Source organism: Pan troglodytes, chromosome 15 (genome assembly GCF_028858775.2).
Source record: "Pan troglodytes isolate AG18354 chromosome 15, NHGRI_mPanTro3-v2.0_pri, whole genome shotgun sequence".
NCBI classification, from domain to species: domain Eukaryota; kingdom Metazoa; phylum Chordata; class Mammalia; order Primates; family Hominidae; genus Pan; species Pan troglodytes.
In genome coordinates, this window is record NC_072413.2 from 103897270 (window position 1) to 103925097 (window position 27828).

The 27828-nt window shown below is 56.9% G+C and overlaps 2 gene segments (V, D, J or C); both read right to left on the bottom strand.

Annotated features, from left to right (window-relative positions):
- LOC134808389 (immunoglobulin gamma-1 heavy chain-like) overlaps positions 1-25539 on the bottom strand; it is a 151682-nt gene extending 126143 nt beyond the window's left edge. Inside the window, 1 exon segment of the C gene segment in view lies at positions 25016-25539. Coding sequence covers positions 25016-25058 — 43 coding nt within the window.
- Positions 65-27828, bottom strand: LOC112207564 (immunoglobulin heavy constant delta-like). The segment is given in 9 exon segments: positions 65-460; positions 744-901; positions 3816-4139; positions 4347-4670; positions 5391-5462; positions 8530-8631; positions 9094-9396; positions 26034-26414; positions 26516-27828. Coding segments are annotated over 9 exon segments (1719 nt in total).

Here is a 27828-nt window from a genome sequence, read left to right on the forward strand (position 1 = left end):
TAGCTCCCTGTGTCCTTTAACTTGAGGTGAATCCAGACCACTGGGACAAAGAACAGGAGGCAGGTGCAATGAACCGAAGCGTGTTTATGGGGAGGCCAGCGGGCTGCAGGTGGGACTAGCTGGCTCTGGGGGAAGCACAGGAAGGAGGCATGGGGAGTTAGGGCCGGGGCAGGGGTGTAGCTGGCTCTGGGGGAAGCACGGGAAGGAGGCACAGGGGTTAGGGCCGGGGCAGGGGGGCTCTGATTCGCCTGCGGAGTGATGGGTGCCCGTCTCCCTGGTCTAGAAGACTGGGTTCTGTGGCGGACAGAGGGGAGCCGGGGGCAGGGGCCGGCGCATCTTCCTGCACACAGCAGAGTCCAGGGTGGGTCCTTTCTGCTCTCTGGCAGCCACGGATGAGGCACAGAGGCTGCTTCCCTTCTCTGCAGGTACAGGGCGTCCTGCTCTTCTGGGGCTACTTCACCTGAAAGACACCCCTGGGGTCAGACAGGGGGCTAGAAGCCTGAGGGGTGGAGGGGCAGGGGAGACAGAGGAGCAGGGGAGGGGGTGTTGTCCTTTATCCACAGGGTCAAGAGGGCCTTCGACAGTGTCCACAGGCCACAGAGGGCCTGCATGTCCTCCAGGCTCCCTCAGCCCTGCCTCTGCCTGGTCCAGGATCCCTGGACCAGCTCCGGCATGTCCCCTGGAAGGGCACCTTGCCCCATACCCACCCCGAGGGTCACTGAGAGCCTGGCCGCTCCCCTGACCTTGATGAAAGTGACAATGCCGCTGTAGAGGAGGGTGAGGATGAAGAGGGCCACAAACGTGGACAGGGTGGTCCACAGGCTGCCCACGTCATCAAAGGTCGTGTAGTCATCGCTGTTCTCATCCTTGCTCTGAGGGATCAAGGGGGTCATGGCCAGGTCTGGGGAGGAACGGGGGCTGAGTGAGAAGCTCCCTGGTCATGAGGGCCAGGCTACCCCTCCACCCACCCCCGCACAGCGTGGAGCTGAAATGACGGTGAGTCTTCCCAGGAGGCATGGTTATCTCCAGGGAGCTCCCAGCCTCACCCTCTTGCTCATATGTCCCCTCGACAAGCCTCTGCCTACTGTGTCCTCCCCGCCTGGACCTGTCGCTGCCCTGAGTGGGGCAGACAGACAGAACCATAGACTCTCATGGATTGGGCTCCCGTGACAAGGGTGACGGGAGGCTGGGGCACTTCTGCACACCTGCACACAGGGAGGCCTTCCTTAGGAAGTGGCCACTGTGACAAGGTGTGGAAGGCAAGACACAGCCGGGCAGCAAGGAGAGAGTGGCTTCTCTGCAGCGGGGAAAGCAGGTGCCCTGAACTGGGGGTGCTGACTAAGGAGGGTGGAAAGGGGCCCAGGAGGGGATATCCAGGCAAGGTGATTTTATCCCAGCAGCAGGAGGGAGCCATGGAAGGGGGCTAAGCAAGGGTCTGTCATGAACAAATGTGTGTATAGAAGGTCATCTCCAGCTGGAGACGGCAGTGGGGCCCAAGGCAAGCCTAGGCCGGGAAAAACGCTTCCGTGGCAAGCACAGCCCCATCCACGAGGCAGAGCCTGTGGGTAGGCAGGAAGCATTGACAAGAACCAGCCACGTCACAGACTTCCTAGAGTTCATTCAACAAGCGTTTATTGTGGTTGTACTGTGAGCTCGGCCAGAGCTGCTGAGTGGCGGGTGTGGACGGATCTGGTCCGGGATCATTTCACGGGGCCACGGTCTGTTACATCTAATAACAAAAAATCGGCGTGTCTTTCTGTTCATATCATTTTTCTAGTATTTCTTATTGCATTTTACAAAGGCATTGCTTTGTGAAGAACTGGAAATTTAGAAAGAAGCCGGATCCTCTGCCACAGATAATGTGAGACACGTGGACACAGCGTGTGTAGTCTGGGTGGGTCAGGGAGCTCCTGCCCTGCTCTCTCAAGTGGAGACCGGGGTGCTCAGATACCTGCACCCCTCCCACCCATGCACACACAGGAGCCCCTCCTAGCACCAACTCGCTTCCTCCTCACAGCAGCCCAGGACGTGGCCCCTGCTGGCTCAGCAGACAAGAGGGGAAATCGAGGCAAGAAAGGCATAGCGGCTTCCTTGACCAAGGTGCCAGGGTTCTCTGTGGGATAAGCCTCAGCTCTAACCACTGCACCATCTGGGCCTCACTGCCTGTGGGATAAGCCTCAGCTCTAACCACTGCACCATCTGGGCCTCACTGCCTGTGGGATAAGCCTCAGCTCTAACCACTGCACCATCTGGGCCTCACTGCCTGTGGGATAAGCCTCAGCTCTAACCACTGCACCATCTGGGCCTCACTGCCTGGGAGGCAGACTTGTGCTTGGGGGCACAAGGGTACACTCGGATATCCTAGGTACACACGGGTGTGCACACACACCTTCACCCCATAGTACTGCCACCTGGGGCCCTGGGGCATGGTGGCAGGGCAGCTTCCAGCCTCTCCCAGGTCTGGCCAGGTGGATGGTCCAGGCTCACCTGTGAGATCCCAGACTGTCTGTGCCTGGGGATGGCCGGCCAGCTGGGCATGGGAGCCTGGGGGAGGGTCAGCATGGAGCCGGTGGTCGGGGGTGGATAGGCAAGGTCAGGAGGCCGTGGCAATGATGGGAATCTGTAGGCCGAACCTGGACCCCAGCACAGATGGGGCCCCGAAGGAGAGGGGGCAGTGGACAGGGAGTCCCGGCTCCAGGTGGGCAGCCATGGGCTGGGGCTGCAGCTTCAGGGAAGACCCTCTGGTGGGGACAGGGAGGTTGGGGGACTGAGAAGCAGCTGCTGCTGCAGGGGGAAGTCCCTGCAGGGTCAGGTTGGGCTGCTGCCCCCCAGGTTGCCCACTGCTGTGGGGCCTGTGTGAGGCAGGCAGGGTCAGACACTGTCCTCGGAGGGGGTTCTCTGTGAGGCCACCTCACAGGGTCGCTTTTGGGGAAGGCCCATGCCGGGTCAGGGCTGCTGGCAGCCCCTGGGGCCAAAAGAGCCTGGGACAGCCCTCAGCCCCCCTGCGCCTTGTTGACTTGGGTGTCTTCCTTTCCTTGGCTCTGCAGGGTGGCCGGGGGCCTGGGCGCCTGGCTCCAGCTCACACCAGGGGCCCTTCCACGCCTCCCTTGGCTGGACAGCTGGGGCATGGGCAGCAGGCCCTGAGCAGGGCGGACAGCCTCCTGCTGTGTGTACAGCCCCTTGTGGCCACCACATCCCACTGGGGACATGCTCGGGCAGTGGGGGCACTGGTCTGTGTGCCAAGCCTCAAGGGGGCGGAAAAGGGTGGGCCTGGCAGGAGGCTGGGGGCTGTCACTCTGGGTGGGCGCCCACTGTGAGCATGTGTGGGGCTGACCTTTTGCTGGGCAGTGAGCCCAAGCCTGACATCTGGGGGTCTCTGGAGACCCCTCTGGCTCCCAGAGGTGCTGACTGTGGTCTTGGACAGTCAGATGTTCCCAGGGAGGGCAGCTGTTCAGGGTGACCACATTCATGGTCACACCAGGGAAGGCCTGTGCCCAGCACCCAGCCGTGGGGAATGTCTTGGGAGGAAACCGCCACTCCTCAGGGCACGGCAAGGGGTTGTATCCACCTCTTACACTGTGTCAGCCAGCCTGGGCCAGCACGTGGTGTGGACAGCAAGGATGGACGCTGGGACATCCATGGCCCAGGAGTACTGGGAAGCCTATGCTGCTGCCGGACACCGAGAAGGGGCCTGTGGGCCCAGGACAGCCTAGCCCCGCCCCTGCCCAGTGCCCACCCCTGCCTAGTATGGATTCCAGCTCCTTATGGCCCCCCTCAGAGTCCCCGTCCCAACCCTGGGCCTGGGGGTGACTCACAGCTGACGTCTAGGCTCCGGCTGGCGTTGAGCAGAGTCCGGGAGTCCTCGTGGCTGACCACACACGTGTAGGTGGCTGGCTGAGGGCTGGGCGGGGCTGGGACACGCAGCACACTCCAGGCCCAGAACGTGGTGCTCCCGGGCTGTGGAGGGGGGCGTGCGGGGGCAAACCCAGAAGTGTTCACCTCGCGCTGGTCCTCCAGCCACATCAGGAGGATGTTGGGGGGCGAGAAGCCAGACACCTCACACAGGAGCCACGAGGCCGCCTCGGGAGGGTCAGACGAGGCCAGCAGGTTCAGGGAAAGCTTGACGGGTGCCTGCGCAGCTGCGGGGAGGTGGGGGAGGCTGTCAGGCTCTGGCCACGGGGGCACTGGGAGAGAAGTGGGGCCGGCCAGGGTGCTGGTGCCTCCCTTCTTTCCTGTGGAGGATGACCGGTGCTGCTGGGGCCCAGCTGGGGTCGTGGCCCTGGGGCAGGCGTGGGGGTCAGCAGGCTGTGGGCACCCTCGTCTCCCCACCTGGGAGCCAGCCTCACCGGGTTCTCTCAGTGCCATCAACCTCTGGGGTGGGAGGCTGGGATGGTTCAGTGTGCAGGTGACGGAGGTCCCCGCGTTCCACAAGGACCTGGGCAGGGTCAGACGGCTGTGCTGGCTCTGGGAGCCGTTGCTGTGCCGCTCCAGCAGCCCTTCCTCCACGCCCCCTGTGGGGACCTTCCCGGCCACCTCCCAGGACAGGTGAGCATCCTTCAGGTCACTGCCCACCACGAAGCAGGTGAAGGTGGCTTTGTCTCGGAGCCACAGGTCCTGCACTGCAGGGGGCAGCAGGTAGACGCCAAGAGGCTGGGTGTGGCTCGGACAGTCTGCAGGGGAGAGCAAACGAGAGCAGCTGTGGCCGGACCTTCGGGAGCAGCAGGCTCCCGCCCGGGGCGCTGCACAGAGCTCCACAGTGGCCTCCCGCTGAGTGTAGGGCCTGCCTGCATGGCCAGGCACACAGACCCTGTCTCCAGGGGCTGGGGGATCTGTGGGCAAAGACCCGTTGAGCCATGGGCGGTGCCACTCTTGGTCACTGTCCGGCCCTGGGGCTGCTGCCCGCTCTTCCCTGAGCAGACTCGGGCCTTCGTTGCTTCCAGAGCTCTCTGCTCTGTGGCTGCCAGGCCGGGACTCATCCACAGGCCAGGTTTTTCTGGTGCCGTCTCCCTGCAGGGACTGACTTAACCACTGTGCTCTCCTCTCCCCAGCTTCTGGCCAGGTGTGGCCAGTGGAGGGCACTGGGGAGGAGGTGGTGTGGGGGACACCCTGGTCAGAGGCACAGAGGCTGCGCATGGAGCCTGGGACTCCTCCTCAGCCTGCCCCTGGCCCATGTGGCAGAGCCCTCTGAGGGGCCTCTAAGAGCTCCTTCCTCAGTGCTCCCTGAGCTCGGGGGGACCCTGACTGTCCTCGTGGGGGTCCTCAGAGGTCACGAGTTTCTAAGTGTCTGGGGCCCATCCACATAACAGCAATCGCTTCAATAGTTTAGGGCGCCAACGGCCAACTAGTTATTGGGCAATAGGTGTTTTGATAGCCCAGGGGTCAGAAAAAACCTGGTGTCTTTGTCTCTCTCTCTTCTTGTTCCTCTTTCTCCTTCTCCTTCTTCTTCTCTTCTCCTCCTCTTCCTAAAAATTTTTAATTGACAAAAATTATACATGTTTATCATATACAACACAATGTTTGAAATATGTGTACATTGTGGAATGGCTAAATCCAGCTAATGACCATGCAGTATCTCACACACGTGTCACTTTTTGTGTCAAGAACACTTAAAATCTATTTTCTTAGCGGTTTTCAAGGATACAATCCGTTGTTACTAACCACTGTCCCCATGTACAAGGGATGTCCTGAACTAATTCCTCCCAATTGCAGTTTTGTGCCCTTTGACCAACATCTCCCCAGCCACCAGTGCCCGCTCCCTGGCACCACCTCTCTACTGTCTGCCTCTAAGAGTTTGCCTTTTTAACCTTCCAGATGTAAGTGCAATCGTGCAGTATTGCTCCTTCTGTGCCTGGCTTATTTCACTTAGCATAAGTGTCCTTCAGGTTCATCTACATTGTTGCCAATGACAGAATTTCGCTGTTTTTAAAGGCTGAATCGTATTCCATTGTGCCCCATATGTACCACATTTCCTTTACCCGTGCATCTGCTGAGGGGTGCTTAGGTTGGTTCTGTATCTTGGCTTTTGTGACTAGTGCTGCCTGAGCTTTTGGGATCATATCCAAAAATCGTTGCTCAGACTAATGTCATGGAGTTTTCCCCCTATGTTTTCTTCTAGTAGCTTTATCTGTTCAGTTAAACCTTTAGACTGTTTTCTTTTCTTTTCTTTTTTTTTTTGAGACAGTCTCGCTCCGTTGCCCAGGCTGGAATGCAGTGGCGCCATCTCGGCTCCCTGCAACCTTCACCTCCCGGATTCAAGCGATTCTGCTGCCTCAGCCTCCTGAAAAGCTGGGATAACAGGCGTGGGCCACCATGTGCTAATTTTTGTATTTTTAGTGGAGACCGGGTTTTGCCATGTTGGCCAAGCTGGTCTCGAACTCCTGACCTCAGGTGATCCGCCCGTCTCGGCCTCCCAAAGTGCTGGGGTTAGAGGCGTGAGCCACCGCGCCCGGCCTGGACTGTTTTCAATGGATTTTTGTGTAGTTTCATTAGTCTGCACATGGATATCCAGTTTCCCCAGCACTACTTATTGAGGAAACTGTCCTCCCCATTGTGTTTTCCTGGTGCCTTTGTTGAAAATCAATGGACTGCAAGCATGTAGATTTATTTCCGGGCTCGCTTTTCTGTTCCATGGGTCTGTGTGTCTGTTTTTATGATCCTGTTTTGATTACAACCGCTTTATAGTATGTTTTGAAGTCAGGTACTGGGATGTTTCCTGCCTTGTTCTTTCTGCTCAAAACTGTTCTGGCTTTTGGGGTTGCATTGAACTCCTCCTTTTCCTCTTCCCTGCTTTTCTCTCCCCCTCCCCTCTTCCTCTTCCTCCTCCATCCCACTACAACTGTAAAGACATTTCTAGGCCACACGAAACAGCCCCTGGCTGCATCTGGCCTGTGGGTCACCGTCCACGGGGTCATGCCATAACCCTGGCCTGTGGGTCACCGTCCACGGGGTCATGCCATAACCCTGGCCTGTGGGTCACCGTCCACGGGGTCATGCCATAACCCTGGCCTGTGGGTCACCGTCCACGGGGTCATGACATAACCCTGGCCTGTGGGTCACCGTCCACGGGGTCATGCCATAACCCTGGCCTGTGGGTCACCGTCCACGGGGTCATGCCATAACCCTGGCCTGTGGGTCACCGTCCACGGGGTCATGCCATAACCCTGGCCTGTGGGTCACCGTCCACGGGGTCATGCCATAACCCTGGCTGTGTCTGAGTCAGTTGGGTCCTCCAGGTGGGGCAGTGCAGACCAGACCTGAGGGCTCAGCTGCTGAGGTCAGCACACCTCAGGCACCGCCCGTGAAAGGTCATCTTTAACTGGATGCCGTCCAGGCCCCAGGGCAGGAGGCCCTAGCCTGTCTGCACCCCATGTTGTTGTGGGAAATCGAGGTGCCAGGAAGCAGCGCCGTGGTCTGAGTAAGAGCACTTGTCCGTCTTCTTGGAGGCTGCCCAGGGGAAGGCCCCTCCACCAGCAGCCAAGGCCGTGGGGTGAGTGACTTGGCTCCAGAGCTGGCTGCTAACGCACTCAACTTGTTTTGTTGCTGAGTCTCCACTGCCCACGAGGAGGGTGGAGAGGGACAAGTGCAGATGCCTGGGTCAGGGAGCAGCTGCCCTCACCTTTCTCATGGGAAGCTCTGGCCCCTGTGCTGTGTCCATCTCCCTGCATCTGATAGGCCCACCCCAAGCCTAGGAGCTAGGTGTGTTTAGAGACGGGAATGTCGTGTTTCTGCACCTGCAGAGTGGAGGCAGATTCTGGCCCAGGGTGAGGGCACCGTGGCCACTCATCCAAGCAGGGGCCACCATGTCTGTGCCATGCCTTTGTCAGAGCTTGACCCACATCCCAGAGGGTGGCTGAGGGACAGTCATTCTGCCTGTTGGTCCAGCCCACCTCACTGCTGCTTCTCCTAACAGCTTCCTGCCCTACTCAGAGAAGGTCAGGCACGTACCTGAGTTCTCCGGAACACTGAACCCGTCCCCCCGGCCACATGGACAGCTCAGGCAGGTCAGAGTCACAAGCCTCAGACTTCTCAGATAAAGTTCCTGGTGAGGACCCTCTTTCCCCTGCCATTCTGAGGTGGCAGGCAGGGTGAGGGTGAGAAGCAGGCTGGCCACCAAGATCCAACACTTGGAGAGAGCCAGGCTGGGGCGGGCGGGAGGCGAGGGTCACAGGGAGGGGCTGCTGCAGCCCAAGTGACCTGTGAGTCTGCAAGCCGGACTGCCTCGGCAGGGTGGCTCTATGTGAGGCTGCGCTGAGAGCCCATGCCTGAGCTCAGTGAGGCAGAGCTGGGTCCATGGGCCAGGGAGCCGGCCCAGGTCTGCTCTGGGAGTCTGCTGGCTGTTTGGCATCTGCTGGCCCCCAGACTGGGGCTGGCTGGCAGTAGGTGTTTGTTAGAGGTCTGTTCAATGTCCCTCTCCTTACCAAAGTGTGACTTGGAGACTCAGACAAGGAGTTATGAAGGGCTGCCTGGAGGAGGCGGCTGAGGAATGAGCAGGTGGGTGGGGGTGGAGTGTGCAGGGAAGGGGCTTCTCACCTGTGTTACTGGTGGTGGCTGGGGCTCTGGTTGCCTTGGCGAGGCTGCCCTCTGCTTGGGGTTGTGCAGTGGGCACTGAGGAGGCCTGTGCCTTTGGAGACTCTGAAATCCAAGGAAAAGTGCAGGTGAGGCTGAGGGCAGAGGGCATGGATGTACCAGAGGCTGGGTTGTGGACAGGCAGGTGGGGGGCACAGGCAGCCAAGCAGGCAGAAGGGAGGGGCCACAGCATGGGGTGGGAGCTTGGCTGTGGGAAGCCCACTAGACAACCACCTTTGCTGAGCAAGCTGCCTCCGTGCACACTGGGGGAAGGGTCTGGAAGGAAAGTGATCTGAGTATTGGGAGATGGGCCTCAGAGAGAGGGAGCGGAGGGGCTGAGGGAGAGGGACTGAGATGGGGAGGGTCCGGTGGGGTGGATACAGGGTGAAGGGGGAGGAATGTGCTCTGAGGGGGAGGTGGGGGTTGCCTCACAGCCCAGCCCTTGCTTCTGCCTTTGTGGTCAGGCCCTGAGTGGAAGGTGCTGGGGGTCCTGGGGGGCCCTTCTGGGTGATCTCCGGTGCGACCTACCTGGCCAGCGGAAGATCTCCTTCTTACTCTTGCTGGCGGTGTGCTGGACCACGCATTTGTACTCGCCTTGGCGCCACTGCTGGAGGGGGGTGGAGAGCTGGCTGCTTGTCATGTAGTAGCTGTCCCGTCTTTGTATCTCAGGGAAGGTTCTCTGGGGCTGGCTCTGTGTCCCCATGTACCAGGTGACAGTCACGGGCGTTGGGTGGTACCCAGTTATCAAGCATGCCAGGACCACAGGGCTGTTATCCTTTGGGTGTCTGCACCCTGATATGATGGGGAACACATCCGGAGCCTTGGTGGATGCTGGAAGACAGACACAGTGGGAGTCTGAGGCTGGAGGCTCTGAGGACAAGGGGCAGGGCAGGGCAGAGGACCCTGGCAGCAGGGTGACAGGGAAGGCAGGGAGAAGGGGCCCAGGAGGAGTGCCCAGGGTGAGCGGGGCTGACCAAGTGGCCCGTGAACACGAATGCCCCTGCTGCCGTGACTCAGAATAACTGAGTGGGACCCGTGGCTTTGTGGACCCTGGGCTCTTGTTGCCGAGAGCTCCTGGAAGGGAGGGGTCTTCCCTCCAGAGGCTTTGGTGCCCCTCTGGGCATTCCTGGGACCTCCACCTTCCCTGCTGCCCCCAACCTCTCTGGGACCCACTTCCCTTGGGCCCCTGAGTGGAGGAGGGGCACTCAAGCCTGGGAGCAATGGGCCTAGGGCTGTATGACCCCCCCTGCCCAGGCTCCCAGCCACGGGTCCTCAGCTGCCCTGCAGGGGCCATGGGGTCCCTGTGGAGGGCCATGCGTCTGGCCCTCTGAGTGGCTCCAGAGGAGCTGGTGGGATTGGATGCTCCTTTCCCTGATTCCTGGCCCCAGGGGCTCTGCTGCCTGGGATAAACCCATGAGCTGGCCTGGCCCCTTGTAAGGGGTGTTACTCATGGACAGCAGGCTGTAGGGTGGCAGGTCCCAGAATGTGTGGCTGCCTGCTGGGCTTGGCTCTCAGCCTCACTTTCCTGGAGACCTGGGTACCCAAGGGCAGCTGAGCAAGTGCAGGGTTCTTCCTGGGTCCCTGGAGGCCCCAGGTGCTCCGTCTTAGTCTAACCTTCTACTCACCCCCTGCCTCCACCCATGTCTTCCCACCACCACACTGACTGTTGCTGCTCAGGTGGGGCCAGGTGTTCCCATTCTTTGGCCTGGTATGCAAGGTCATCTGGTGTGGCGGTGGCCCCATTCTCCTTCCCTTCTCCCTTGGGGCAGAAACTGTCGCCCTGCTTTCCCAAACTCTGGATGACCCTCCTCTTCTCCCCATTTACATCCTCTATCCTGGGATTTTCTGAGAAGGATTGTCAACCCATTGTCAACCCTCCACATCCTAGGCAGTATTCACGGCCCATCTCAGAATCTTCCACCTGAACAGTGTGTTCCTAATTCCCTTCCTCGAGCCACCTCTTGGACCCCTCTGGGCCGTTTTCATTTTTCCCTGAGGTTCTGTGATGTCAGCCCTGCCAGGCCTCCCTCTACAGCACCACTGGTGAGACACTAGGGATGGATCTTGTTATGGGTTGAGTTGTGTCTCCAAATAAATGGACGTGTTGAAGCTCTGACCCGTAGGGCCTCAGAATGTGCCCTTCTTTGGAAGCAGAGTCTTGCAGATGCAATCAAGTTAAGATGAGGTCACGCTGGAGGCGGGTGAGCCTCTGACCCAATATGGCTGGTGTCCTTATGCAAAGCGGAAATTTAGACACAGACATGCACGCAGGCAGAATGCCATGTGAAGGTAAAGACAGAGACGGAGGAGCTGTTTCCAAAAGCCAAGGAACACCAAAGCTTTCCAGCAAACCAACAAAAGCCAGGACAGACGCCTGGAACAGATTCTCCTTGCCAACCCAGGGGAGCCAACCCTGCCCACAGCTTGATCTCAGACACCTGGCCTCCAGAAATGAGGGAGAATACACTTCTGTTGTTTCAGCCATGCAGTTGTGGTACTTTGTTACAATAGCTCATAAGAAACTAAAACAGATTTTGGCTTTAGAAGTGGTGGCTTAAGAGAAGCAATTAAGACCAATTCCCCTTCTAGTGGAAATAAGACATCAAATACAAAGTTTTAAGAGAAGCGAATGCAGCAGCGGCGGCTGCCTATCTCTTACCACGTCGGGTGCCTGGTCACTGCGAACCTTGCAAAGCTTTGGCATGGAATCATTCCTCCAAGTCCATTAACAAGGGCTGGGGCCTGAGCAGCCAGTCGGCCTGGCGGCAGAAGCCACGCATCCCAGCTCCGGGTAGTCCGGGGAGACCCAAAGCCCAGGCCGGGCCTGGCAGCCACCCTCCCAGAGCCTCCGCTAGGCCAGTCCTGCTGACGCCGCATCGGTGATTCCGAACAGAATGTGTCCTTCTAAGGTGTCTCCACAGTCCTGTCTTCAGCACTATCTGACTAAGTTTTCTCTTATGCCACCAACTAACATGCTTAACTGAAATAATTCAGGATAATGATTTATTTATCTGATTTAATTGATACCTAAAACTGTGGAAATGAATTTGGGATAGGGTAATGTGTAGAGGTGAGAAGAGTTTTCAGGTGCCTGTTAGAAAAAGCCTAGGTTTCCTTGAAGACTATGGTAGAAATTTGGACATTAAAGGTGATCCTGGTGGGGGCTCAGAAAGAAAGAGGAGAGCTATAGAGAAAACTCCTGTCATCTTAGAGAATACATAAATTGTCACGAACAGAATGTTGCTAGAAATGTGAATGTTAAAGATGCCTCTGCTGAGGCCCCAGACAGAAATGAGGAACATGTTATTGAAAATTGGAGGAAAGGCGACCCTTGTTAGAAAGTAGAAAAGCACTTAGCTGAATTGCATTCTATTTATGGTAAGTAGGACTTACAAGTGATGAACCTGGATTTTACCTGAGGATATTTCTAAGAAAAGTGTTGAAGGCACAACCTGATTTCTCCTGACTGCTTATAGTAAAAAGTGAGAGGAAGTGTTCAGTAAACAGGACCCACAACTTGAACAGCTGGAAAATTCTCAGCCTGTCCAATAGCATGCTCTGGAAACAAGGCCAAGGATGTGTCTGGGCAACCATTTGTTAGAGATTGGAATCATGACTTATGGATCAAATCAACCATCTCAGCAGAAACCAGGAGTAGAGATAAGGTTATTGAGGATATAACTGTGCAGGGCTCTCTTGTCTGATGACTCAAACTCCCATGAATTTCATGGGAAGCTGACAAGGATTTTGTGAATTGTAAAACAGAAGAAACAATGCCAATTGGATGGAAGGGAAAGAAGACCAGAAAAAATGAAGGAAGGGTGACTTTGAGATCAGAGCCAAAGATGAGGAGGCTGTGGGGGCTCTGGCCACCATGGGCGAAGAGCATGGGGTCACCCCAGTGGGCCTGGAAGATGGAGCATTGACCCAGGAGGATGAGCCTTGAGCCTTAAATCTAATGCAGCTTTCCCTGCTGGGTTTGGGCTTGCTTGGGACCCATGGCTCCTCTCTCCCTTTCTATGTATCCCTTTTAGAATAGGAATGTCCATCCTATGCCTGCCCCATCATTGTACTTTGGAAGCAGATAACTTCTTGTCAAGTTACAAAGGTCCACAGATGGAGAGGAATTTCACCCCAGAATGAATCTCACCCTGGGTTTCTCCCACACTTGATGCAGGTGATGTTTCTCTGACATTGTGGACTAAGAGTTGGTGCTGGAAGGGGTTAGCCATTCTGGAGATGTTGCTATGGGATGCAGGGATTTTGCAAGTGAGAAGGACATGATTATGGGGGGAACGGAGGGCAAACTGTCATGGGTTAAAATGTGTCCCCTATAAATTCATGTGTTGAAGTCCTAACCCCCAGGACCACAGAATGTGACCTTGTTTGGAAACAGTCTTCGCAGCTGCAATCAAGTTGAGATGAGGTCACCCTGGAGTAGGGCAAGCCTCTGATCCAATATGACTGCTGTCCCCATGAAAAGGGGGAATCTGGGCACAGACAGCACGTAGGGAGAACGCCCTGTGAAGATGGCGCTGCTTCCATAAGCCAAGAGCAGCAGAGACGGCCGGCAAAGCCCAGCAGCAAGGAGAGAGCCTGGGACAGAGTCTCCCGTGACACAGAGGAGCCAGCCCCGCCGAGGCCTCCATCCCAGATGCCCGGCCTCCAGAACCAGGATGGAATAAACATCTGTTGTTTAAGCCACGCAGTCTGGGGTGCTGTGTTGCCAGGGCCACAGCTAATGGATACGAGTGTTGTCCTGAGCTGCCAGCCCCACAGACTGCACGAGGCCTCCCTGCCCCAGCCCAGTGCAGACTCCCCAGCCCCCTGGGTGTGCCATGGGCAGTGGGGGGCCCCTCACTCTGTCCTCCCCCAGGCTGGGAGATTGAGCCCATTATGAGCTCCATGGGGTGAAGCCGGAGCCAGAAGCTGGGAGCCAACTGGGAGCCCGCGGCTGGAGGATGGATTTCCCCAGGGACCCACACGTGCACCTCCACCTGTCTCCTGGACACTGTCTCTGAGAGCAGGGCTGGTGCCAGCTCAGGGATCCAGCAGGGACAGAAGGGCGGGCCGGGTCCATGTGGCGAGCACATTTACTGGGAGGGACACAACTTGTACCCAGCAACCCCCAGATACCCATGACAGCTGGCTCAGAGCAAGTGCCAGGCTGCTCCTCAGAACCTGAAATGGCCTCCTTCTGGGCCCCCAGCTTATGAGCCCTCCCAAGACGCCATCCTGGATGCTTCCTCTAGGACACTTCTATGGCCTTGGGGTCTGCCCAGTCCTTCCAGCCTGGTCCTCTCCCCCGAGCCACCTGCCTCCACCCTGGTCTCACAGCCACTGCTGTCCTTGACTTTGCCATGGACTGTGGGTCACCCCTGGCTGACTGCACCATGGCCAAGTGAGCCTCCTGGCATGAGCCCCCAACTTCGGCTTGGCTGCCATCTCTGAAAAAATCCCCTGCTCTTTGATCCTGCTCCCACCTACCTGGGGAGTCATTTTTTGGCACTTCCCCAAGCCTGGCCACCACCTGCCCATCTTCAGGGTGATGGCGGAGGCTTGTCCTCCCCACTATGCATTCCCTAACGGCTTCTAAGGATGACACGGTCATGCCCCCTGTCCTCATCCACAAGGGGATGGCACTGGGAGCCTGAGCATCTGGGCAATGATGAGGCCCTCGTGACGGGCTTAGTGCCTGTATGAGAGAGACCCTCGTGACGGGCTTAGTGCCTGTATGAGAGAGACCCTCGTGACGGGCTTAGTGCCTGTATGAGAGAGACCCTCGTGACGGGCTTAGTGCCTGTATGAGAGAGACCCTCGTGACGGGCTTAGTGCCTGTATGAGAGAGACCCTCGTGACGGGCTTAGTGCCTGTATGACAGAGACCCTGAGAGCTCCTTCACCATCTTCGGCTGCGTGAGGATGCAGTGAGGAGGCGCGTCTCTGAGCTGGGAATTGGCCCTCACCAGACGTTGAAGTTGCCGGTGCCTTGATCTTAGACTTTCAGCCTCCAGAGCTGTGGGAGGCAAATGTCTGTTGCTCAAGCTTTGCAGCCGATAGTGTTTTGTGATAGCTGCCCAATTAGACTAAGACACTCGTTCACCTGAAACTTTTGCTCCAACTTCCACTCCCCTGCCACGGGCGCGACTGCTACCCCACCCCTGTGCTCCTGTGGAGTGCAAGGCCCCCACACTGTGCAGACAGGTTCACATGCTCTCGAGGGCTCAGCCTGCACCTCCTGGATCCCGGTGGCGTGCACCACACATCACGAAGGTTTGGGGCAAGGCCAAGAACTGTCTGGGCTTGCTGGGAACGGTGGCAAGGTGACCCGGGCAGTTGTAGGCATGTGGAGCACACACAGAGGCCCCCGAGGCCTGAGCCCCAGTCTCCCAATTCAGGTTGTGCTTGGAGGACTAGGCCTGGAACCCTCTCCTGCTCAGTCCCCTTCCTTCCACCAGGCTGGTCATGCCCCGGGTCTGAGTCTGGCCCACCTACTTCTGCGGCCCCTTTCCTGGGCACGTGGCTTTCCTCGACACCCCCTGCGCTGACCCAGCACTCTTTTCCACAGCTCCCTTTGGAACTGGGGTCCCCCTTGAGATGCCCATGTAGCATGAAAGTTTTGAAAAAGAAACAAAAACCCTCACCAGAAAGCAGTTTCATGGATAAAATGTGCATATTTATTTCAGGGCAACAAGCGTATACACAGCAAAGCGGTGTGGGGTAGAGCCCACCTCGTGGCCTGCAAGCCAGCCAGCCCCTGCCTGTCGAGAAGGAAGCCTGTGTGAGAGCACACAACTGGAGGCCGGGCGGGGAAGAGAAACACGTGCCAACAGGCCACGCAGGCCAGGACCCCAGACCCGGAGGCAGTGCCCCTTTGAGTTCCTCTCTCTGGTCTCCGATGTTCTTCTGTTGGGATCATTTCACCTGCGGGCAACAAAGACAGTGTGAAATGCCTTCCCCATGGTCGGGAAGGGAGTCGGGGCAGAGGTGACCCAGTGGGGTGGTGTGGGGGCCTCCGGGCTAGACGTCCAGCCCAGGCTGCTCCCTGGGCCCCACACTCGCCCTGCGCCCTCCTCCCTGTGCCACAGCCATGCTACCTTGAACAAGGTGACGGTGGTACTGTAGAAGAGGCTCAGGAGGAAGAGGACGATGAAGGTGGAGGCGGTGGCCCACAGGTTCTCAAAGCCCTCCTCGTCGGCGCTCACCTCCCCCTCTGCAGGAGACACAGCACGGGGGAATAGGGTCAGGCTGGGGTGGCACCCAGCAAAGCCCCCCGGGGCCCATCCTCTAAGCCCACCCTTGGCCCCTAGGCTGTGCTGCACCGAGGGGTGGGGAGAGCAAGTGCAGGGGGGCTCGGGCACTGTCCAGGGCATGGGCTGGGTCCCTGAAAGCCTGATGCAGCAGGGGCACAGGCCGAGGCTGGGCAGGGCTGGGACTCTGAGGTCTTTTCCTCAGAGTCCTGGGGTGGCAGAGAGAGCGTGGGGGATGCAGCACACAGACCAAGGTGGGGGCTGGAGGTCGGGGCCCCAGTGGAGCAGCGGCCAGCATGTCCTGACTCTCCTGGAGGGGGAAGCAGGGGGTGTGGCCCTGCCCTGTGCTGTGGGGGCTGGCAGGTGGGAGGACTGAGCTGGGGGGAACCCGATCCTCACTCCCTCTCCAAGGCCCTGACTCTCCAGCTCCCTCTTGGAGCAGAGTCTGCATGGGGACATCCTGGCGGACTTGTCCTACCCTGCCAGGACCCAGGGAGCAGACGGAGACCTGAGCTCCACAGTGGGATGAGGACATTCGGGGGGTTGCATCCCCTGCACAGATGGGCCCTTGGGAGACACCTGGAGCCCAGGACTCCAAAGGGCCAAGAGTGTGGTGGGGACTCGGAGGTGGCCCCAGTTAGAGACAGCACTGTGCATTGGGTGTGGAGACCTCACTCGGGCCCTGCCTTCCCTGCTGGGGCTCGGTCCTTCCCGGGCTGCTGCTGTCTGATCTTGCCTGCTCCCTGCTGTGGGTTGGGGAGCAGGTGGTATTTGCAGGGGCAGACTTGCTCTAGCTCATCTCCTGAGGCCTCCTGCTAAGAGGAGCAGCTGCCCAGGGCAGCCACTCTGCCCTCTGGGCCCATATGCTTAGTCACTGCCTGCTCTCAGCACATGGCACAGGCTCTGGTTCTGCTCACCGGTGGGTGTGGGGGCTATCTGCTGCCTTCATCAAGAGCCTGGCCTCAGCAGGGGTCACATGCTATCCCTGGGGCCTCCGCTCCCCAGGCAGAGCCCAAGCTGGGTGCCATGGCAGCACCTCCAAGCAGAGACAGAAGGACAAGCAGAGCCTGGGCCCAAAGCCCCGGGGCCAGCACAGCGCAGGGAGCAAACTGCTGCAGGGACAGAGTATCTGGTAGGGCACTGGGAGAATGTGGGCGGGGGCCGGCCGGCATGCGCATGTGTTGTGCCTGTGGGTGTGTGCATGTCTGTGTACGCGTGTCCATCTGTTGTGTGCCTGTGGGTAGACGTGTGTGTCCACGTGTTAGTGTATGCACAAGCTCCTGTGTGTCTGTGTCAGTGTGTCTCTGGGTGTGCATGTGTCCATGTACTTGTGTCTGTACATGTGTGCGTGTTTGCATGCACATGTGTGTTTGTGAATGTGTGTGTCTGTGTGTGTATGCCTCTGTGCTAGTGTGTCTGTGTGTGTGCCTGTCCTGCACATGTGTGTATGTGTCCATGTGTGCACACATCCATGTGTGTGCCTGTGTGTGTGTGTGCCTGTAGTCAGTGTTCTCTTTGTGTGCCTGTGCATGTTGGTACATGTGTGTCCACGTAAGTTTGTGTGTGTGTCCATGTCTGTGTATGTGTGTGCCCATGGGTTAGCATGTCTCTGTGTGTCCATGTGTTTGTGTGTGTCCGTGTCTGTCCATGTGTATCCACACATGCCTGTGTGCTGCCTGTATACGTGTGGCCTTGCTTTCAGCTTTCTTTCTGGAAGCAGTAGGAGGAATGGCAAGTCTGAGGTCAGCCTGCTGTGAGCAGCTGCAGGGAATTCGGGGGTTTCTAGAAGCCACTGAGGCACGCAGGTGGGTGAGGCAGGGGTGGGGGCTGTGGAGGAAGGTGTTCTGCAGGGGAGGCGCAGGGTGGGTGCAGCACAGCCGCCGCCCCAGTAGGCCAGAGCATCGTGCACTTAGGACCAGTATCTTTTGAATGGATCTTTTTATTTCTAATTTTATAAGATGCAACATCTCATCCCGTTGACACGGTTAGTTTGCATGCACACACACAGAGCGGCCGGCCGCCCTGAGCCTGTGGGCAGGCCAGCAGGGTCAGTAGCAGGTGCCAGCTGTGTCGGACATGACCAGGGACACGTTGTACAGGGTGGGTTTACCGGTGGACTTGTCCACGGTCCTCTCGGTGACCCTGTTGGGCAGGGCCTCATGGGCCACCACGCAGGTGTAGGTCTCCCCCGTGTTCCATTCCTCTTCGGACACGGTCAGGATGCTGTGGGCGAAGTACCGGCCTGGGGCCTGGGGCTCAGGCATTGGGGCACTGGTCACATACTTCTCCGGGGACAAGGGCTGCCCCCTCTGCATCCACTGCACGAAGACGTCCGCGGGAGAGAAGCCCGTCACCAGGCACGTGATGGTGGCCAACTCCCGCAGGTTCAGCTGCTCCCGGGCTGGTGGCAGCAAGTAGACATCAGGCCTGTGCAGGGCCACCTCTGTGGACAGAGATGGTGGTGAGGGCGGGGCAGTGGGGGGACCAGCCTGTGGGCTGGGGTTGAGTCCCCTTTTCCCCAGTTGCCCAGACAACGGGGGAGTGAGGGGTGCTCTCCACCATGCCCCAGAGGCCAAGGGAGGTCCCAGGGAGTGCAGGAAGAGGGGCGAGAGTGGGGCCTACCCTTGGGCCGGGAGATGGTCTGCTTCAGTGGCGAGGGCAGGTCTGTGTGGGTCACGGTGCACGTGAACCTCTCCCCGGAGTTCCAGTCATCCTCGCAGATGCTGGCCTCACCCACGGCGCTGAAGGTGGCATTGGGGTGGCTCTCGGAGATGTTCGTGTGGGTTTTCACAGCTTCGCCATTCTGGCGGGTCCAGGAGATGGTCAAGCTGTCGTAGGTGGTCAGGTCTGTGACCAGGCAGGCCAACTTGGTGGACTTGGTGAGGAAGATGCTGGCAAAGGATGGGGGGATGGCAAAGACCCGGATGGCTGTGTCTGGACCTGGAGTCAAGAGAAGGGAGTCAGAGGTGGGGCAGGTGTGGATGTGGGCGGAGGCATGGTTCCCACCCAAAGAGTAGCAACTGCCTCTGCCGAGCCCAGGGGTCCTGCCGCCCGAGCCCCTGCCCTTGGCCGCTCTGGGAAGCCAAGGCTCAGGGAGTAGATGGCTGCATCCGGGGTGGCGAATGCCAGACCCGAGTGGACCCCTGTGTGTCGGTGGGTGCTGCCCTTGGGGACAGGTCACTCACCGGGGCTACACATGGAGGATGCATTCTGCTGGAAGGTCAGGCCCCTGTGATCCACGCGGCAGGTGAACACGCTCTGGCTGAGCCAGTCGCTCTCTTTGATGGTCAGTGTGCTGGTCACCTTGTAGGTCGTGGGCCCAGACTGTTTGGCCTCAGCCTGCACCTGGTCCGTGGTGACGCCAGACCCCACCTGCTTCCCCTCGCGCAGCCAGGACACCTGAATCTGCCGGGGACTGAAACCCGTGGCCTGGCAGATGAGCTTGGAGCTGCGGGGGTTGCCGAAGAAGCCGTCGCGGGGTGGGACGAAGATGCTCACTTTGGGAGGCAGCTCAGCAGTCACTGCAGTGAGGGACACGTGTCAGCCCGGTGCCCGCCACTCCCGCCCCCTTCGGCTCCCTCTCTGTCCCGGTGGCTGGGCCCGGCCCTCACCTGGAAGAGGCACGTTCTTTTCTTTGTTGCCGTTGGGGTGCTGGACTTTGCACACCACGTGTTCGTCTGTGCCCTGCATGACCTCCTTGGAAGGCAGCAGCACCTGTGAGGTGGCTGCGTACTTGCCCCCTCTCAGGACTGATGGGAAGCCCCGGGTGCTGCTGATGTCAGAGTTGTTCTTGTATTTCCAGGAGAAAGTGATGGAGTCAGGAAGGAAGTCCTGTGCGAGGCAGCCAACGGCCACGCTGCTCGTATCCGACGGGGAATTCTCACAGGAGACGAGGGGGAAAAGGGTTGGGGCGGATGCACTCCCTGAGGACCCGCAGGACAAAAGAGAAAGGGAGGGTGAGGAGCTGCCTCCTCGTGCCCTGCCTGTCGGGGCTGAGTGGCGTTCTGAGTGCCCTCACTACTTGCGTCCCGCTGTGGCTGCCCCACCAAGGCCGAGCCCACCTGCAGGCCTCCAAAGCCCAGACTGTCATGGCTATCAGGGGTGGCAGGGCCGTGGTGAGGCCTCAGGTCTTTGTCCAAGGCTGCCGGGGCTGCAGGCCTCAGCCCGTCCTGCTGCAGGGCCCAGCACTGAACGCCTGGACAGACCTGGGGTCTCCTGGAGCAGGCTGAGCCATCCCTGCCACCATTCAGCTGGCTGCCCTGCTGCACTCTGAGGCCTGACTGCCCCTGGCTCCCTGCTCAGAATGGCTGAGGGCTCAGGTTTGGGTGGACAGGCCTGCTTTCTCCCGAGGCATCAGCACGTAGGTGCTGCACACACTCAGCTCCCAGCGGAGGGCCCAGGTTGCATACCTGAATGTGAAGCCTGGAGCCACACACCCCGCAGGCAGCCAGTAGAGTCCCTCCAGCCCAGCTTCTGCTGCCCCCAGCTCAGTCACACTCCAGCTACCCTGAAGTCTCCCCAGGCAGACAACCCAGGCCTGGGAGTGAGTATACGGAGGGTGGGTGTGATGGGGAATGCAGTGTAGACTCAGCTGAGGCTATCCATCTATGTCCAACAAGATCATGAAGACTGGCCCAGTGCCATGTCCTCCAGTTCATCCCAGCCCAGGCCAGCTCAATCCAGCCCAGCCCAGCCCAGGCCAGCTCAATCCAGCCCAGCCCAGCCCAGGCCAGCTCAATCCAGCCCAGCCCACCCCACCCCAGCTCAGCAAAGCCAAGCCCAGCCCAGGCCAGCTCAATCCAGCCCAGCCCACCCCACCCCAGCTCAGCAAAGCCAAGCTCAGCTCAGCCCAACTCAGATGAGCTCAGACCAGCTCAGCCCAGCCTAGCTGAGCTCAGACCACCTAAGACCATCTCAGCCCAGCCCAGCTAAGCCCAGTATAGCCAAGCTCAGCTTAGCCCAACTCAGATGAGCTCAGACCAGCTCAGCCCAGCCTAGCTGAGCTCAGACCACCTAAGACCATCTCAGCCCAGCCCAGCTAAGCCCAGTATAGCCCAGCCCAGCTAAGCCCAGTTTAGCCCAGCCCAGCTAAGCCCAGTGTAGCCCAGCCCAGCTAAGCATAGTTCAGCACAGCCCAGCCCAGCTAAGCATAGCTCAGCACAGCCCAGCTCAGCTCAGCACAGTTCAACCCAGCTCAGCCCAGCTCAGTGCAGCACAGCCCAGCTCAGCCCAGCCCAGCTCAGCTCAGCCCAACCCAGCCCAGCTCGCTCAACCTTGCTCGGCTCAGCTTAGCCCAGCCCAGCCCAGCTCAATCCAGCCTGGCTCAGCCCAGCCCAGCCCAGCTTGGTTCAACCCAGCTTGGCTCAGCCCAGGTCAGCCTGGCTCAACTCAGCCCAGCCCAGTCCAGCTCTGCTCAACCCAGCTCTGCTCAACTGAGCCCAGCTCAGCCCAGCTCATCCCAGCTCAGCCCAGCCCAGCCTAGCTTAGCTCAACCCAGCTCAGCTCAGCCCCGCTCAGCTCAGTTCAGCTCAGCCCTGCTCAGCACAGCACAGCAGAGCCCAGCCCAGCTCAACCTAGCCTGGCTCAGCCCAGCCAGCCCAGATCGGCTCAACCCAGCTTAGCTCAGCCCAGGTCAGCCCAGCTTAACTCAGCCCAGGTCAGCCCAGCTTAACTCAGCCCAGCCCAGCCCAGCTCAGCCCCCAGCTCTGCTCAACCCAGCCCAGCTCAGCTCAGCTCCGCTCCGCTCAGCCCAGTTCAGCCCAGCTCAGCTCAGCCCAGCTCAGCCCAGCCCAGCTCAGCCCAGCCCAGCCTAGCTTGGCTCAACACAACTCAGCTCAGCCAGCCCAGCCCAGCTCAGTTCAGCTCAGCCCAGCCCAGTCCAGCTCAGCTCAGCCCAGTCCAGCTCAGCTCAGCTCAGCCCAACCCAGCCTGGCTCAGCCCAGCCTCAGCCCCGTTCAGCCCTGCTCAGCCCCGCTCAGCCCAGCCCAGCCCAGCCCAGCCTAGCTCAGCCCAGCTCAGCCCAGCCTAGCCCAGCTCAGCCCAGCTCAGCCCAGCCCAGCCCAGCCCAGCCTAGCTCAGCTCAGCCCCGCTCAGCCCAGCCCAGCCCAGCCCAGCTCAGCCCAGCCCCGCTCAGCCCCGCTCAGCCCAGCCCAGCCCAGCCCAGCTCAGCCCAGCTCAGCCCAGCCCCGCTCAGCCCCGCTCAGCCCAGCCCAGCCCAGCCCAGCTCAGCCCAGCCCCGCTCAGACCCGCTCAGCCCAGCCCAGCCCAGCTCAGCCCAACTTAGTGCAGCCAAGCCCAGCTCAGCTCAGCTCACCTGGTGCAACTTAGCCCAGCTCAGCTCAGCTCAACCCAGTTCAACTCAGCCCAGTTCAGCTCAACTCAGCCCAGTTCAGCCTTGTTTAGTCTAGGTCAGCTTAGGTCAGTTTTGCCCATCTGAGTCCATTTCTGAAAGCTGGATGGAGTTGTCATGGCCAGAAACGGTCAGCCCACCAGACCTGCTTGTCTCAGCTAAAGCCATCTCATTGCCGGGTTCCTGCACAGCCAGGCTGGCTTCCATCTTTTGTCTCCCTCTACTTGATACCCCAGTTTCCTGCAGTCCTGCCCCAGCGCCACCTGGGTTTTGGTTCCAAAGCATTACCAATCATTACCACCCTCCACTACCTGGGTGGAATATTTCTTTGCTGCTTTAAAGTCATTAAAACATCTTGAGAATGAGACCAAGAATTTAGGAGCCTGTGCTGTGATAAAAATGAGCAGGTCCCCTTGCTCTAGAAGTGGCAGCATAGCTTCTGCACCCAGAGGAGGGTATTGAGATCCTCAGAGCCCCCACCTTCCCAGAGCATCCCCTCCCTTCTGAGTCTGCAGTAAACCCCTGCCTTTAAATTCCCTCTAGATAACAGTCATCATTGGAAACAACCAAGAAATGCATTTTATCTGAATTTGCCACTTAAAATTCTGCCATTTACCATAAATCGCTTTGGAAGGCATGGGCTACTTTCAAGGGTGCGATGATGACCTACAGTCAATGACTTAGACAAGGGCGATGCCAGTGGGGCTTGGTATGTTCTCAAGCATCATTACCCATGCCATCCCCATTCAGAGGTTGTGGAGCAGCTCGTGCGACCTCTCCTTCAAATGGGCTTTAGGGAAAGTTAAATGGGAGTGACCCAGACAATGGTCACTCAAAAGACTCACATAAATGAGTCTCCTGCTCTTCATCAAGCAATTAAGACCAATTCCCCTTCTAGTGGAAATAAGACGTCAAATACAAAGTTTTAAGAGAAGCGAATGCAGCAGCGGCGGCTGCCTGTCTCTTACCATGTCGGGTGCCTGGTCACTGCGAGCCTTGCAAAGCTTTGGCATGGAATCATTCCTCCAAGTCCATTAACAAGGGCTGGGGCCTGAGCAGCCAGTCGGCCTGGCGGCAGAAGCCACGCATCCCAGCTCTGGGTAGTCCGGGGAGACCCAAAGCCCAGGCCGGGCCTGGCAGCCACCCTCCCAGAGCCTCCACTAGGCCAGTCCTGCTGACGCCGCATCGGTGATTCCGAACAGAATGTGTCCTTCTAAGGTGTCTCCACAGTCCTGTCTTCAGCACTATCTGACTGAGTTTTCTCTTATGCCACCAACTAACATGCTTAACTGAAATAATTCAGGATAATGATGCACATTTTACCTAAAATTTATCCTAAAGTGAGTAGTTGAAAAGTGGTCTTGAAAAATACTAAAATGAAGGCCACTCTATCAGAATATCAAAGTGTTTCTCCTTAATCACAAAGAGAAAACGAGTTAACCTAAAAAGATTGTGAACACAGTCATTATGAAAATAATGCTCTGAGGTATTGAAAAAGTATTTGAGATTAATTATCACATGAAGGGATAACAAGGTAATTTAAAAAACTTTTTGAATACAGTCATAAACTCTCCCTAAGACTGTTTAATTTCTTAAACATCTTACTTTAAAAATGAATGCAGTTTAGAAGTTGATATGCTGTTTGCACAAACTAGCAGTTGATAAGCTAAGATTGGAAATGAAATTCAGATAGTTAAAAAAAGCCTTTTCAGTTTCGGTCAGCCTCACCTTATTTTAGAAACGCAAATCGTCCAGGTGTTGTTTTGCTCAGTAGAGCACTTTCAGATCTTGGCCTGGGCAAAACCACCTCTTCACAACCAGAAGTGATAAATTTACCAATTGTGTTTTTTTGCTTCCTAAAATAGACTCTTGCGGTGACCTGCTTCCTGCCACCTGCTGTGGGTGCTGGAGACCCCCATGCAGCCATCTTGACTCTAATTCATCATCTGCTTCCAGCTTCGCTCAATTAATTAAAAAAATAAACTTGATTTATGATGGTCAAAACGCAGTCCCGCATCGGGGCCGACAGCGCTGTGCTAGTATTTCTTAGCTGAGCTTGCTTTGGCCTCAATTCCAGACACATATCACTCATGGGTGTTAATCAAATGATAAGAATTTCAAATACTTGGACAGTTAAAGAAATTAATATACTTGAAAATCTCTCGCATTTTTAAGTCATAATTTTCTTAACCATTTTTCTCAGAAGCCACTTCAAACATATCCCGTCTTTTAACAGAAAGCACGCCTCCTAAGATAAACAATCCTTTTCTCTTGGAAACCAGCTTCAAGGCACTGAGGTCCTGGAGTCTCCCTAAGCCCCTGTCAGGACGGCAGCCACCGTTTCTGGGCTACCCCTGCCCCCAACCCTGCTCTCATCAAGACCGGGGCTACGCGTCCCTCCTGGCTGGATTCACCCACTCCGACAGTTCTCTTTTCAGCCAATAAAGAATTTAAGATGCAGGTTGACACACAGCGCACCTCATAATTCTAAAGAAAATATTTCACGATTCGCTGCCGTGCAGCGATCTTGCAGTCCTACACACACCGCTCCTGAGACACATTCCTCAGCCATCACTAAGACCCCTGGTTTGTTCTGGCATCTCGTCCAAATGTGGCTCCCCAAGCCCCCAGGCTCAGTTACTCCATCAGACGCACCCAACCTGAGTCCCATTTTCCAAAGGCATCGGAAAATCCACAGAGGCTCCCAGATCCTCAAGGCACCCCAGTGCCCGTCCCCTCCTGGCCAGTCCGCCCAGGTCCCCTCGGAACATGCCCCGAGGACCAACCTGCAATGCCCAGAAAACCCCACAGTCAATAGCAGAAAACAAAGGCCCTAGAGTGGCCATTCTTACCTGAGGAGACGGTGACCGTGGTCCCTTTGCCCCAGACGTCCATGTAGTAGTAGTAGTAGTAATCACAATGGCAGAATGTCCATCCTCACCCCACAAAAACCCAGCCACCCAGAGACTTTCTGTCTCCGGGCGTCACATGGAAGCTGACTGTCCGTGGCCCTGTCCTGCCCTTCTCATGGAACCCTCTGCTGGCCTCCCACGTACCCCACATTCTGGCCTGACCCCTCAGAAGCCAGACCACTGTTGGCCTGGGAAGTCCAACTGCAAGCAGACGGCTGCTAAGTCACCCCCAGGAGTCCAAAAACCCCGGGGGGCACCCGTCCCAGAGAATGGGTGCCTTGGAGCGGGACAGAGTCCCGCCACGCAATCATCACGACAGCCCCTGAGAGTGCTCCAGGTGAAGCGGAGAGAGGTCACCCCAGACCAGCCAAAGGAGCCCCCCAGCTGCCGACATCTGTGGCCGGACTTGGGGAGGACAGGCTGGGTTCCCATTCAAAGGGTCCCTCTACCCGGCTTTCTTTCCTGACCTCCAAAATGCCTCCAAGACTCTGACCCTGAGACCCTGGCAAGCCGAGTCTCCCTAAGTGGACTCAGAGACGGGGTGGTGAGGACTCACCTGAGGAGACGGTGACCAGGGTTCCCTGGCCCCAGGGGTCGAACCAGTTGTCACATTGTGACAACAATGCCAGGACCCCAGGCAAGAACTGGCACCCCGCTAAGTCCCTGGGACCCTCTCAGACTGAGCCTGGGGAGGGCCCGGGGGTTGTTGGGCATTGGACCCCAGAGGCCCAGGGTGGCCCTGACCACAGAGAGACCCGTGCTGCTGGGCTCAGGAGGAGGGAGCGTCTGGAGCCCTTGCCCCTTGTCTGTGTGGCCGCTGTTGCCTCAGGGCGTCCTTCTGAGCCCCCCAGGCTGCTCCGGGGCTCTCTTGGCAGGAGACCCAGGCACCCTTATTTCCCCCCAAAAATGCAGCAAAACCCTTCAGAGTTAAAGCAGGAGAGAGGTTGTGAGGACTCACCTGAGGAGACGGTGACCAGGGTTCCCTGGCCCCAGTAGTCAAGGTAATAACTACTATCAGCATAGTAATACTCGGGTCTCGCACAGTAATACACAGCCGTGTCCTCAGCTCTCAGGCTGTTCATTTGAAGATACAGCGTGTTCTTGGAATTGTCTCTGGAGATGGTGAATCGGCCCTTCACGGAGTCTGCATAGTATTTATTACTTCCATCATACGATATAACTGCCACCCACTCCAGCCCCTTGCCTGGAGCCTGGCGGACCCAGTGCATGCCATAGCTACTGAAGGTGAATCCAGAGGCTGCACAGGAGAGTCTCAAGGACCTCCCAGGCTGGACCACGCCTCCCCCAGACTCCACCAGCCGCACCTGACACTGGACACCTGCAAACAGAAGGACACCGTTATCAGAAACTGCCACACAAATCCAGTTTTTCTCACTCATGTTCACTCACACTCAGTCTCTCTATTTCTCCATGAATCACCTCTTAAAAGAGCAACGAGGAAAACCCAGCTCAGCCCAAACTCCATGGTGAGTCCTCTGTGTTCAGTGCTGATCACCGAATGGAAACACCGCCGACTTCTAGTGCTGGGCTCCTCTCCCAGAGCTACAGGGTCAGGGCTGGGCTGGTTTTCATCAGCAGAGGGAGGGCCCTATTTGCATGTCCCCCACGATATAGCAAGCTCTGGGGTGGGACATCTGAGGAGAGGCTGGGCTCAGGGCAGATGAAGTGTCCTGGGGGAAACTGGTAGTAATTCCATCATTCAGGAAAATATAGTTATATATTATATGCTTGTGCCTTGATTAACACTTAGCTCTCATAACTTTCTTTTATTCTTACATATTTACACAATATATTTAATGCAGGCTTCAATGTTATATTTTACAGGAGATAATTTACATAGAGAACACAGCAGTTGTGCAGTGTGTCTAAGATAACACATCTAAAAATTTAGTCCTATTACCTGGGACTGTGCTCTAACCTCTGGAGGAGGCAGCTCCCCTGAGACAACTCCAGGGCAGCATGGCCCATGCCTAGTGAAGTCTGCAGGATTCCCCATCTGTTATGACAACTTTCTGTTATTTACCTAAATACGCAGAGTGAACCACGGTTCATGTGTATGTTTTTGGAAGTCAGTTATATTCCTTGTGTTAATATCGATCTATTTATTGCTGCAATTCAGTCAAATATTATCTCATCAGTTTCTTTATTGCTTTATTCGAGTGTAATTAATAAATAATTCAAATTTATGGTGAATGATTTGAAAAATGTAGACCTATGTTTGCAACCATTTACTCAGCACTTCAATCAAGGTTTGAATAAATTAATCCCTAAATCTTTCTCTTATTCCTCTGAAATTTAACTCACATCCCCATTACTCCCAATAGCATATTCTCAGAAACATTTAAATCTTCTCCATGTTAATTTATAATAGTGGCATCTCCTAAAATTTCTACAAATGTATCACGTAAAATTTACTCTCAATTCCTTAGTTTCTTTCACTCAGCACAATTCTTTGAGAATTTAACCATGTTTTTTTCAATGAGTGAGGCATGACTTGATTTCAAGCTGCATTAGATTCCAGCACAGAAATATATGCCAAACTATTTAACTGTTCACCTGTAACGAAATGTGATTGTTCTCTCAGTTAATGGATTTGATAGAGAAAAGCAGCTACTCGGTATGGGAATGTAAAAATGTGTAAACTATGAGCTTATTCTGACCTCATTAACAACAAAGCTGAACAACTACAAATAAAAAAAAAGAAAACCTTCAACATATCTGAGTTTATATCA